Source organism: Otolemur garnettii, unplaced genomic scaffold (genome assembly GCF_000181295.1).
Source record: "Otolemur garnettii isolate 467f Iridium unplaced genomic scaffold, OtoGar3 scaffold00008, whole genome shotgun sequence".
NCBI classification, from domain to species: Eukaryota; Metazoa; Chordata; class Mammalia; order Primates; family Galagidae; genus Otolemur; species Otolemur garnettii.
The window spans coordinates 26415123-26428305 of NW_003852403.1; the positions used below are offsets into that span (position 1 = coordinate 26415123).

Here is a 13183-nt window from a genome sequence, read left to right on the forward strand (position 1 = left end):
CCTGTTGTCCATCTCTGTCTCTCCCTGCCTTTCTCTCCTTTTTCTTTCCCTTTTTCCATCCTTTTTTCCTTTCATTATTTCCTTTTACTTATGAAGGGACAGATTTTTAACCAAGGATTTAATTTCTTTAAGGTCTTCAGATTTTTTATTATTTATTTATTTATTTATTTGAGACAGAGCTCAAGCTGTTGCCCTGGGTAGAGTGCCGTTACATCACAGCTCACAGCAACCTCCAACTCCTGGGCTCAAGCTATTCTCCTGACTCTGCCTCCCAAGTAGCTGGGACTACAGGTGCCTGCCACAGTGCCCAGCTATTTTTTGGTTGCAGCTGTCATTGTTGTTTGGAGGGCCCAAGCTGGATTTGAACCCACCAGCTCAGGTGTATGTGGCTGATGCCTTAGCCGCTTGAGCCACAGGCGCCAAGCTGCCTTCAGATTTTTTAATCTGTTAATATGATAGTAAAATACAGTTAGATTGTATTTCTTTTATACAAAATTACCCACTTGGCAAAATCCTTCATAGTATTGTTTAAAAACCATGCTATTTGGGCTGGGCATAGGGGCTAATGCCTGTAATCCTAGTTCTGTGGGAGGCTGAGGCAGGTGGATCGCTTTAGCTCAGGAATTTGAGACCAGCCTAAGCAAGAGTGAGACCCCATCTCTACTAAAAATAGAAAAACTGAGGTAATAGGTTGGTGTGACCTATCATGACGCCACAGCACTCTACTCAGAGTGAGACTCTGTCTCCAAAAAACAAAACAGAACAAAACAAAACACGAAAAACACATACGTAGTTATGACTCCCTTTTCATTCCTAATATTGGTTATTTGCTGCATCTGTCTGTTTTTCATTCAGTTTGGCTGCCAGCATTCTTGGAATGTAGTGATTGGGAAGGGAGAAGGAAGCCAGGATTTGCACTGTTCAGTATTTGGACTTTTATCTGGTCTCCATGTTTCATTAGCAGCTCTGTCTGGTCCTGGAGTTCAGAGATCCTTTGGTTCAAATGTTCAGTGTGAACTTTGGTGAAATCCATGCATCACTGCTTAGCTTATCCTTTCTTGTTTCCTCTAGGATACCTGTGAATTTCCTTTTTTTCCTTGAGAGCTCAGATATGAATCTAAGAAAATATTTGTTATATTTTATTCTACATTTCTAGATAGAAAATTTTTTAGATTATCTTATCTGGCGTGTTGCAGTAAACATGAGTCCCACTACTTAATCTCTTTACTCTTTCTCTTCTATCTCAGAACTAAACCTTGAAGTTTAAAATACATATTTGTATTTTTTCCTCTGCATTTTACAGAGGTGATACATACAGGTGTATCTTATTTAATTTCAAAAACTGCTATACATATTTGTATGTAATGCCTTTTATCTTTTTCACTTACAAATATATCAAGGACTTACTTAAAGTACATAGGAATGTACTTTATTTCTTCATCTTGTAATTAGATCATTATGAACGCCTTGCCTTTATGGTCTTTGTGCCAGAAATGGAGGAATGTTTAGGTATACCTGCTTTTAATTACCTTGCCCTGGAAGTGACTAATATCACTTCTACTCACATTTCATTCTGGGAATCTGAGAAATACAGTGTATCACATGGATATTTGATGAGTCTGCCAGACCCCAGTTTATTCTGCAGAATTGTTGCATACAATTACTTGACATGAGTATGATTAAACATATGTAATTAGATTCTAATAGTAAGTTTTTATAAGCATTTTACGCTAGTAAACTTTAATGGTCTTAAATAAGTAGGTAGAGTATATTAGAGCATAGTTAGAGAGATTCATTGGATAAAATGTCTTACATTTTTCTTTTAGACAGAGTGTTACTTTGTCTCCCTGGGTAGAGTGTAGTAGCATTATCATAGCTCACTGCAACCTCAAACTCATGGGCTCAAGTGATCCTATTGCCTCAATCTCCTTGTAGTTAGTAGTACAGGTGCGAATCATGACTCATGGCTAATTTTTCTATTTTTAGTAGAAATGCAGTCTCACTCTTGGTCAGGCTGGTCTCAAACTCCTGAGCTCAAGCAATTTTCCCACTTTGGCCTCCCAGAGTGCTAGGATTAGAGGTGTGCACCACTATGCCCAGCCACAAGCAGTTTTTAAAACAAAAATATTTTGTTTCTCTCCTAGGAAAAAAACCAGAACTTGGTTCTTTGGTATTTGAAATTTCTAGTATCTTATGTGATTATTAGTGGTTATAGATCAAATTAAATGAACAATAGTTAGAGACGTGTTAAAAGATAATTTTTTTTTAAATGGTAACATCACAGTTCTTTTATAGATACAAAATAAACACATGTTAAAAGATTTTCTTTAACTCATTATTTAATGAGGGAACCAGGCAGATGTTAAAACTGGTTCAAAACAGAAGTCAAAGAATTATAAACTTACATGGAATAAAGGGAGAGTGAATTGAGTTTATATGTGGACACTAAATTCCTTCTTCGTGGAGCACAGAGGGAAGTTAGTTTGAATGTCCTGGCCAGAGTTTATTTGCATTTACGTGGACAAGAATTATGTTACATTTGCTCTAAGTTATTTTACAACTTAGTTACAAAATAGTTCCAGGGCAGTGAAAGGCTAGAAGAGTGTACTCTAAATAATACACTCAGTAATTTGAACACACACAGTAATTTTTTTCTGCTTATTCCAAACTTACTTACAGTTGACCAGATAAATCACAATTCAGTTATGATTCAGCGCAATGTTTTATTTGAAAAATGTGCAGAACAGTTATAAACTATTATAAGAAACTAACAGTGTTTTTATTTGAAAAATGCAGAACAATTATAAACTATTATAAGAAACTAACAGTGTTATTTGTTTTAGGTTTATGCTGCTGATTGTACTGATGGTGTTCTTTTAGAGCTACGAAAATATTTGCCAAAATATTATGGCATCTGGTCACCTCCCACTGCACCAAATGGTAATCTTTTCTTAAAAATTTATCTTTCGATTTTAATTCATGTAGAGTGGCTTTTTCAAAGGACTTACATAAATTAAGCCTAGTTTGTGTTTTTAAAACATAAAATACAGGTGTTTTTTTCCTGATCTTTATGAAAAAGAACATTTTATTAATGCTTTTGTTTTCACAACCATTTCTAAAATGGAATATGCAAGTAAGTAATCAATCTGTTATAGGTGAAGGGAAGTGTGTGTGTATGTGTGTGTACACAGTAGTACTTGATGTTATATTAATTTACAGATTTTTTAGCGATTTATCGTAAATGTCTTTTCTTATTTTAAGTAATAAAATAAGAAAAGCATTCTCTCTGTATAACTTCCTTTCTGTTTCCTACTCCTTCATCCCTCACCTTTGGGCTTTAAAATTGTAGTCTTTTACAAAACAGAGGTTAGTTTCATAGATGATAAAATGACCTATAAAAGGGGTCACTTAATTTTTCTTAATTTTAATTAATACTTGAAGCGGTATTTGCTCCTTGAAGGCCTTTAAAGCTAGAGCAGACAGAGTTTATTTAAATGTGCCGCTTGACTACCTAATCTTTGATGAAGTTAAATTGAGGGGAAAGGGCTTTAAACTTGAAAACCTATGATTTTGTCCAAATGCAAGTATACAGATTCCACTCCTAGATATTTTAGTTATACAGGTTTATGTCAGAGTTTAGTGCTATTCTTGTTAAATGAAAGTCATAGGTTTTTCTTATGTAGAAGAACTCCATAGGGTGGAGTACAGTGGCATGATCATAGCTCACTGCAGCCTTTAACTCCCAGGCTCAAGCAGGCCTCTCACATCAGCCTCCTGAGTAGCTGGACTACAGGCCCATGCCACTCTGCCTGGCTAATTTAAAAAAAAATTTTTTTAGAGACAGGATCCAGCTGCATTGCCGAGGCTAGTTGCCTTCTCACGGCCTCAGGCAGTCCTGCCTCAGTCTCCAGAGTTACTGGGATTACAGGCATAAGCCACTGTACCCCGCTGACATAGACAGGTTTTGAACTACATTTTCGGAATACAAAGGGAAGAGGACTCCAGTCTGAACTTGTTCCTTTCCTTCATTCTTATCTTCCTTTCACTCTGACATTGAGTGCCACCTTTCGTTAACTGGGGGTTGTCGTTTTACCTTTGAGTATCCTCTGTTAGGTACTGTATTCTGTCATGGATAATGTGTACATTTTGCCCAAAATTTTGTGAGAAGAATAAGGATGTGTATTATTCATGGGTAATGCTGTTTGTTACCAGTACATAAGATTTCTTGTACCTTGTATGTGTTCTTGTGTTTTGTAATTATTTGTTACATACAATTTCTTATGTTAAAAAATAAATGCTAAAATTACTTTGTAATACAAAAAAACAAGTGCATTAGGGCAGCGCCTCTGGCTCAAAGGGGTAGGGCACTGGCCCCTTATGCTGGAGGTGGTGGGTTCAAACCCAGCCCCGGCCAAAAACTGCAAAAAAACAAAAACAAAAACAAGTGCATAAATATAAACAAAAATTTGAATTAAAAAATTTAAAAAATAGATTTTTTTCCTCGAAGTTTGGGTCCAAACTATGGGTGTGTATCCTACATTGGGAGCACATTATATATGGCAAAATACAGTAATAGTGAATTGATGGCTTCCGTAGGAATTTAAGAAAAAGAAAAGAAGAAAGAAGAAAGTAAGCTGATGCTTTATGAAGTATTTCTTTTTCTTTCTCCTCTACCCATTTCCTTCCATTCCTTCCTTATTGTGGGATTAAAGGTCTTTTAGTCTTAAATATATATACTTTTATGATTCAGATCAGCATTTTGCTTAAATTACTTTATAAGTCATTATGATTGCCCTTTGGTTATTGCTCACCTTTTTTTTTTTTTTGGATATACAGCCTTGTTCTCTTGCCCAGTGAGCATCACAGCTCATTGTAACTTGAAACTCCTGGGCACAAACCATCCTCCTGCCTCAGCCTCCTGAGTAGCTGGGACTACAGGCATGTACCATCATGCCTGAGTAATTTTTCTCTTTTTTGTAGAGATGGGGGTCTCACTCTTGCTCAAGCTGGTCTTGAATTCTTGACCTCAAGTGATCCTCCCACCTCTGCCTCGCAGAGTGCTAGGATTACAGGCGTGAGCCACTGCTCATATGCTTGTATATGCTTGTAGAGATCCTTTTGCATTATAGAGCTTTTTGTTGTAATGTCTTCTTCCCCCCTCCTTTTTAGTTTTTTCCAAGTCATACTTTCCAGGAATGCTATGATATATAAAAGGTAAAGGGAAGAAGAATTTAAAGTATCTAAAATGTCATTGAACTTTGCTACTAATTGCTGTTTAATTTAGATTGAATCATCATTCCTAAGTAAAGTGACACTGAAAGATTAACAGAAGTTGCTGAAGATGATGTTTGATTAGAAATCTAGATAATTAAATGCTTAGTAAAAAGAGCATTTTTGGTTGGAAAGGGTGAAATAGCTGAACAAACAGTGTCATTACTTGAAAAATAGAGTATATGAAAATAATATGTATGAGAGAAGAAATTCTTTAATTAAAATAACATTTTTTAGTTTGGGGTTACTAACACATGATGTAAAAATCAAGGACTTGCTGGCAATCAACCGTTTTGGTCTTTGATAATGAATAATCTTGAAGTTCCTCTATGTTGTAACTTTGAAGTCAAAAGACTTGACTTCTTTCTTGGTTATTTATAAGTTTTGTGAACTTGGCTAACTCAGTAACCTTTTTGAGCTCTATCTTGTGTAAATTTAAAGCAGTACCATGTAGACTTGTCAAGAATTGTTATGTGAGAATGTTTTGTAAACTCTTAATTCTCTTGTTTGAATATGACTAGAGATACTGGTGCAACTAGAATGAGAAGATGTGAGGAAAATAAGAGAAGAGAGGAGAAAATGTAAACAGAAAGGGAAAGAGGACAGGGAATAAAGTACACATGATATACAGTGGTCTTGTAATATCAACAGTTGCTTCAAGGGATTTTCTATTCCTTTCCTACTTTATTAGCTCTGAAAGAAGTTGGATAAAACTGTTGGACTGTGCAGATTGTTTAGTTTTGATCTTGCTAGAAAATTCATAGAATCATCTTCTGTGTGGGTACTTTTGATTATAAATGAAAGAAATACAAGATGGAGAACTTGGGTGGCACCTGTGGCTCAGTGGGTAGGGCGCTGGCCCCAAATACCGAGGGTGGCAGATTCCAACCTGGCCCCGGCCAGTTAAAACAGCAGTGGCAACTGCAACAAAAAATAGCCAAGCGTTGTGGCAGGAACCTGTAGTCCCAACTGCTCAGGAGGCTGATGCAAGAGAATCGCTTAAGCCCAAGAGTTGGAGGTTGCTGTGAGCTGTAACACCATGGCACTATACCGAGGGTAACAGAGTGAGACCGTCTCAAAAAAAAAAAAAAAAAAAAAAGATGGAAAACTTAGCATGTAGGCTTGCCTCTTAGGATTTTGAAAACAAATATTTTCTTAAAGTTTAATAAAATACTATGGTTTGCATGATTGTGCTTTACATAGCCTAAATTAATAATGTTATTATTATTTTTTTTCTTTTCATTTAAGCATCTTTTCTTTGTGTGTTTGTGTGGTTTTTAAATTAAAGACAGGGTCTTGCTCTGTTGTCCATGCTGGTGTGCAGTGGTATCATTTTAGATCTTAGCACTCTGTAACCTCAAAGTCCTGGGCTAAAGTGATCCTCTTGCCTTAGCCTCCAGGCATGAGCCAGGGCATCTTAAGTATAGATGTAGGGTAGAGTTTTATAAAGCTGATCCAGGTTTTTATAATTCAGAGGAAGGAAATGAAAAGCCAGCTTTTTCTTAAATATAAGAATATGCTGACTCATAAGATCTTTTAATTTGTATGACAGTTATGTTGGGATATAATTTACATAACATAAAGCTCAATTCACTTAAAGCATACAATTCAGTGATTTTTAGTGTATTCACTAGAAATTTTAATTTTAGAACATGACCAATGGGTTTTTTTTTTAATAGAACATTTGTTGGCAGTGGTCTTTTTTCAAGGAAGTTATATATAATAAATCTCATTTGCACATATATGTAAAAACATAGAAGCCTAGTACATGGACCATCAAAAACCTTTTAGATATTGATAGTTATTTGGAGAGATTGGCTGGACATGGTGGCTTATGCCTGTAGTCCTAGCACTTTTGAGAGGCTGAGGTGGGAGTATCCCTTGAGCTCAAGAGTTAAAGACCAGCCTGAGCAAGAGTGAGACTCTGTCTCTACTAGAAATAGAAAAAATAATTAGCCAGATGTTGTGGTGGGTACCTGTAGTTCCAGCTACTCAGTGAGGGAGGAGGGGCTGAGAGAAGAAGATTGCTTGAGGAGTTTGAGGTTGCTATGAGCTAGGCTAAGACCATGGCTCACTCTAGCCTGGGCAACAGAATGAGACTCTGTCTCAAATAGGAAAAGTATAACATCAAGTAGGGATGAGCAAATTGAGTTCCCAAATGTAATCTTCAGCCTGATTGATTTGTAGGCTTCTTGATCTAGCTGCTAGTCAAGTTTTAGGAAGCATAAATTAAAACAAACTGACACATGTCTGTTCCTTTCTCCCTTTACCCCAAATTTGGAGGCTTAAGTTCTCATAATTCTATTTTCAACTTCTGTTGTTCTCAGAAGTAGCCGATGAATAATGTGTAAAAGCAAGATCTTGTCTGTTTTTCCATGTGGCTTCATAGTTGGCTATCTGGCCTTTTCTCCTTTGTGGGAGGAAGTATGAAATAGTAATCTGAAAGGATGGAAAATGAGTAGATTTGGGAAGTACAGTATGATAGTTGAGCAACATCAAGGGCCTGCTTGAGGTTAGTGATCAGATTGAATGTTTTTTATAGTCATGACATGTTTAAGAGAGAGTGATTTTACCTGAGATAAAGCAGTGAATGATAAATAGATGTTCTTGTTAATATTTAACTGCAGGTTAAGGCTTGATACTAACCTTAGAGTTGGAAGGTATCCATTAGCAAACAGCAAACACCTAGGTGAGTTGTGACTACGTCATTTCATTTTGTGGTTATTAAAAACTAACACTTGCTTTATCTGGAAGGGTAAGTATAAACTCCAGAGAATCATCTTATATGTCTATTTATATTAAATATTGAAATTTAACCTGGACTCACTGGTGACCTGACATGATTAGCAAGTATTAATATTTATTAATGGAGTGCATGTTTAATATTTATGTGTACTTACAAGCAAAATTAATGCATACCAGGAGTTATGCTTAATATAATGCTATTTATGTTCTTAAAAAAGCAGCTCCAGGCTGGGCACCCCTAGCTCAGTGGTTAGGGTGCTGGCTACATGCTCCTGGGCTGGGTGTTTGAACCTGCCCTGGGCCTGCTCAACAAACCAACAAACAAATAGCCAGGTGTTGTGGTGGGCGCTTGTAGTCCCAGCTACTAGGGAGGCTGAGACAAAAAATTGTTTGAACACAATAGTTTGAGGTTGCTATGGGCTGTGACGCCATGGTACTCTACTGAGGGTGACCAAGTGAAACTGTCTTAATAAAAATAAAGAAAGAAAGAAAGAAAACTCTATAGAAACAGGATTTTTATTTTATTTTTTGTTCACTTGTATCCTAGAACAGTGCCTTGACAATAATTATATCTCAAATTTTTGAAATTGTATTTTTGAAGCAGTGAGGGAATGTTGTAATTTTCACTTATGCAACTAGGACTGACACTGGACTAAGCATTTTATATTATCTCATTTAGTCTTTGTGATATTCCTGTGATAGATTCTATAATCATCTGTATTTTTTATAATTGGGATTTGGAGAAGTGCTGTCGAGGTCACAGGGTAGCAAATGATAGAGCTGAGATTTTGAACCTACCTTCTCTGCTTCCAAAGCAATTGCTTTAAACTCTGCCATCTTAGCTAAGATTCTTTGGGTGCAAGTTATAGAAATAAACTTGAACTTGATTAAACAAAAAGGAAGAATTTATTATAAGGATATAGGGTGTTTTATGAAAACCAAGGGTTATGCATCTGAGCCTAAGGTGGGAGTGGAACCAGATATCGAACTCTTACCAGAGCTCAAGGAGATCTTCCTGTGTGCATTTCCTTCATTTTCTCAACTTTTCTTCTTTCTTCTACTTTCCTGTGCTGTTTTGGCACCCACCGAAGTTACCCCTAGGTCATTTCCCACTTGCAAGTTGGCAAGGCTGGCCAAGCTTGTATCAGGATATTTGCTCCTGCATCAGTGGCTGTATGGTCATGGGACTAGATCTCCAAAGTATGACAGTGACTGCAAAGGGACCATTTCTTTGGGCCTAAGGATAGCTCTTGAGCTGGGTGAACATCATAATGACACAGTGATGTTCTATTGAGTCAAATGTTTTTGTAAAACTTGTCTATGCCGTGTAATAAATACATTTTTTTTACATGGCAACTCAGTATTTTTAAGATGAGACCAAACCACACAATACTTAGTCTCACTGTGTGTGAGACAGTTTTGTGTTTTTTTCTTCTCTTTCATTCAAGAGCTTTTCATTTAAGAAACTTTAAATTACAACCCATTAAGTTGAATTTACAGTCCAGTAATGGGTTGTGACCTACAAATGGAAAAATACTTCACTCTGCACACAAGAGCGTCCTAGGTGAAAAGTTGTCCTTTGTTCTTTAGTCTGTGGCATTGCCTTATAAGTGAGATTGCCTTGTGGCAAAATAACTTGGATCATTTGAGTAACTAAATCTCAACATTGACCTACAACCTCTATTCTAGGGAAACAATTTGTATTTTTTAGAGTGAATTAATATTGAAATTTATTTCTATTGATGATGACCTGTAAAAAAAAATCATTAAAGACTTCAGTGCCCGGCTCATGTCCCATTTTCTTATTTACCTTTTTCAAAAGCACTTGTGGTAAGTTGCTAGATAGTTAACATCACATTCCTTCTTAATAATTGCATCTCTAAAGCAGGTTTAATGTTTATTTTTATACTTGAAAGAGAAATGAGAATCTCAGTTCTTATTTTCACTTAAAAAAAATAATGAGGCCAGAGAACATACCAAACTAATCCTCTGTAGGCCTCAACTTAAGGTTTTATTTCTGAAGGCTAATAATAATTTCAATTTCTTTGTTTTTGGTGATTTTAATCATATAAAATGTATCAAGAATCTGAAAATCGGTAAAGAAAAACACAGTTGGCCAGTGTAAGTAACATCAAATAAACCTGTTATACTTAGCCCTATTTATCTAAGAGGAGAAGGTAGAAATAGAGATTTTATTTTCAGACTTGCAAAGTCTCTAATCTGGCATCTATCATCTCTACTTGTCATAAAGAAACAGTTTATTGTTTATTTTTAATGAGTACCAAATTGGCCAATAGGAAACAGTAATCCTTCACTGAGATACAGATGCTATGGTAGTTAGTAAGGTTCATTCACTGTCTTTATACTTCCTTCCATATATAGCTTCACCACAGAGAGACTTTTGGAGTGTCTTGATTCTAAAGTAATGATAAATTTGTAAATGCCAAGGATCTACTGTATTGGAATCTAATTAGACTTTCCTGATATTTGAAATGGAAGCCTTGTTACTGAAATTCTTGCAGCTGTAGAGAGAGAATGAGTATGATTCCTTCCTTTTGTTCCAGGTGGTTGGAGACGAGGGAGAAACTCTGAAGGCAATGCGCCTGTGCTGCTGCCTTCCCATCTTCTCATAACCATCTCGTAGTTAAGAGATAGACACCAAACTTCACCTAGTTCTGCACACTCATCACACTCATGGCCCTCCTTCCATCTTCCTTTGACTAAGGGATAACATTTCTCTCTTATCCTTTGAAGTAGAAGAGTTGTTCTCACTTTTTGTTCAGCACAAACTTCATTTTTATTTTAAAATTTTTTATTAAAAATTTTTTTTTCTTGTAATGTTTAGAAGAAAGCACAGACTTTTTTGTTGTACTTTAGTAACTATGCTAGGGATATAGCATAGTTGGTTGGGCAGGGACTAAGGCTTTTTTTTACCCCTGGTACCCTTTTATTTAATTCAGAATAAATAGACACCTTTTTTAACCTTATTGCCATGGTGACATATAGCAGGACATAATTTATTCAGTCTTAGAGAAGAATTTCTTAGGAGAAATGCTACTTATTACTCAAAAATGAGTCATAATCTCATTTGAAACTTTGAGAAGAATTTTTTTCTTTTTTCCCTTAGTGGCCTTGGACCCTTGCTTTCAAGCTAAAACTGTAAGAAAGTCAACTATACCACATACGTTATAGGTAGGGCTTTTATTATATTATACTTGAATTATTATTTAATTTTTCTGTAAGAAGATGTATGCAGGGTACCGGAGTGATTTATAGACCAACTTTTGGAGATCCCCTGTGTTCTAAAAAGCAGGATATTTGGTTTTTTCCTTGAAACTAGAAAGATTTTATGTTTGGCAGGGATCATCATTTGGATTGGTTTACCCTTGTTTACCCTTTTTTAACCTGTACTTCTATTATTTTACTCTGTGGGAAGGATTTAGTCCTATTTCTAATTTTAAATGAAGAATAAACTTTAAAGAATAATTAAAATACTAAAAGATCTGCTGAGGCATAGATAACATAAATTATATTCAAAAGGGGAATAAATTTTTGAACAGCTTTGAAGTAATTTCATCGTTCTTTTAATGCCTTTAGAAATGTTATTATCTACTTTGTATCTTTTGCTTATGGTTGAATGTTATTTAATTCATTTCTGAGCATTTCTCTGTGATATTTATACTTATTATAAATTTTGGGGTCAGTCTTTTTTTCAGGTGGAATAATAATTGTTGACTAGATTTGTTTTACATTTTTTTCTCTGTTTTAGGATTTCCTAACATTTTGTTTTCCTCTGACAGTTACTTGAGTAGTAATGTATTTGTCTATTACTAATTACAGTTTTTATTTTATAACAGATTTATACTTAAAACTGGAAGATGTGACCCATAAATTTAATAAGCCCTGTATAATGGATGTAAAAATAGGGCGTAAAAGCTATGATCCTTTTGCCTCATCTGAGAAGATTCAGCAACAGGTCAGCAAGTACCCATTAATGGAAGAGATTGGGTTCTTGGTGCTTGGCATGAGGGTAAGAGTGATTATTAGTATAATATACACATTTCTCCCCACATGTTTTTCTCTTGAAAATTATGGATGTCATTTGTACATAGTAATACTAATGTATCAGAAGATAATATATTAGAAGGCTTAAGTTGAGGTCCAAAATAAATTTTTAAAAGTAAATGTGATACTATTTATGATTTTACCATGAGAAAAGTGCTAAATTTATAAATTTGGTACTTTTTCTATATTTTTAAAATAGAAAAGAGAAATTAAAAATTAGGTCATTTCAGATTTTATGATTTAATATATTAGTTTTATTTGCTCACAATTCTGTGGATATGCAATTCAAGTAGGGCTAAGTGGACAGTTCTTCCACTGGTCTTACATAGGGTCCCTGCAGTCATCTGAAGGCTCAGCTGGAGCTAGGTGGTCTACAGTGACCTCATTCTTATGTCTGGAAGTTGGTACTAAGTGTTGACTGGGTCATTTTCTCTGTGATCTTACCCATCAGAAGGCCATCTTGGTTTTTTTCATGTCACTATTCTATATTCCAAGAAGGTTAGAGCAGGAGCCACAAGGGTTCTTGAACTCTGTGTTGGGAAGCTAATTGCTGTCACTTCTGTGAAATTCTGTAGGTCAAAGTCTAGCATATATGGCCAGCACATTGTTGGTAGAGGAGGACTAGACTCTACTTGTGATGGTGGGGAAAATGAAGTCACAACTCGAAGTAGCAATGTGTTTAGGAGTGGTAAGAATTATTGAGGCTATTTTGCAAACAGTATGCCACAGTCAAGAAGTAATAGGGAATAAAATCCTCTAAATAAATGCTGCATCTTCTAGATGTGTAGAAGAAAAATTTGTGATATTCCAAATGCTTGCTTAAGCACAATAAGTAATTTTGAAATTCATGTAAGATAATATATAGATCTTCTTTTTTGAGTTTTAAGCAGGAAGCAATTGTAGATGAATTTTTAGTGTGATGGTAGTAATATCACAATTGAATTTGATAGTCTGATCATACAGAAAAATCGTTCAAGCAGTTCTTTCTTTCTTTCTTTTTTGTTTTTTTTCTGGAGATAGTGTCTCACTCTGTCATCCTTGGTAGAGTGCCATGGACTCAGGCTAGCTCACAGAAACCTCAAACCCTGGGCTCAAGTGATTC

General features: G+C 35.6%; 1 protein-coding gene across 1 annotated transcript in view; it reads left to right on the plus strand.

The window, feature by feature from the left end:
* The window catches only part of IPMK (inositol polyphosphate multikinase), a 47572-nt gene that overhangs the window by 24306 nt on the left and 10083 nt on the right, over positions 1-13183 (plus strand). Inside the window, exons 3-4 of the mRNA XM_003783647.2 lie at positions 2844-2940; positions 11874-12046. Of these exons, the coding sequence (XP_003783695.1) occupies positions 2844-2940; positions 11874-12046 (270 nt within the window). The remainder of the gene's footprint in view (positions 1-2843; positions 2941-11873; positions 12047-13183) is intronic.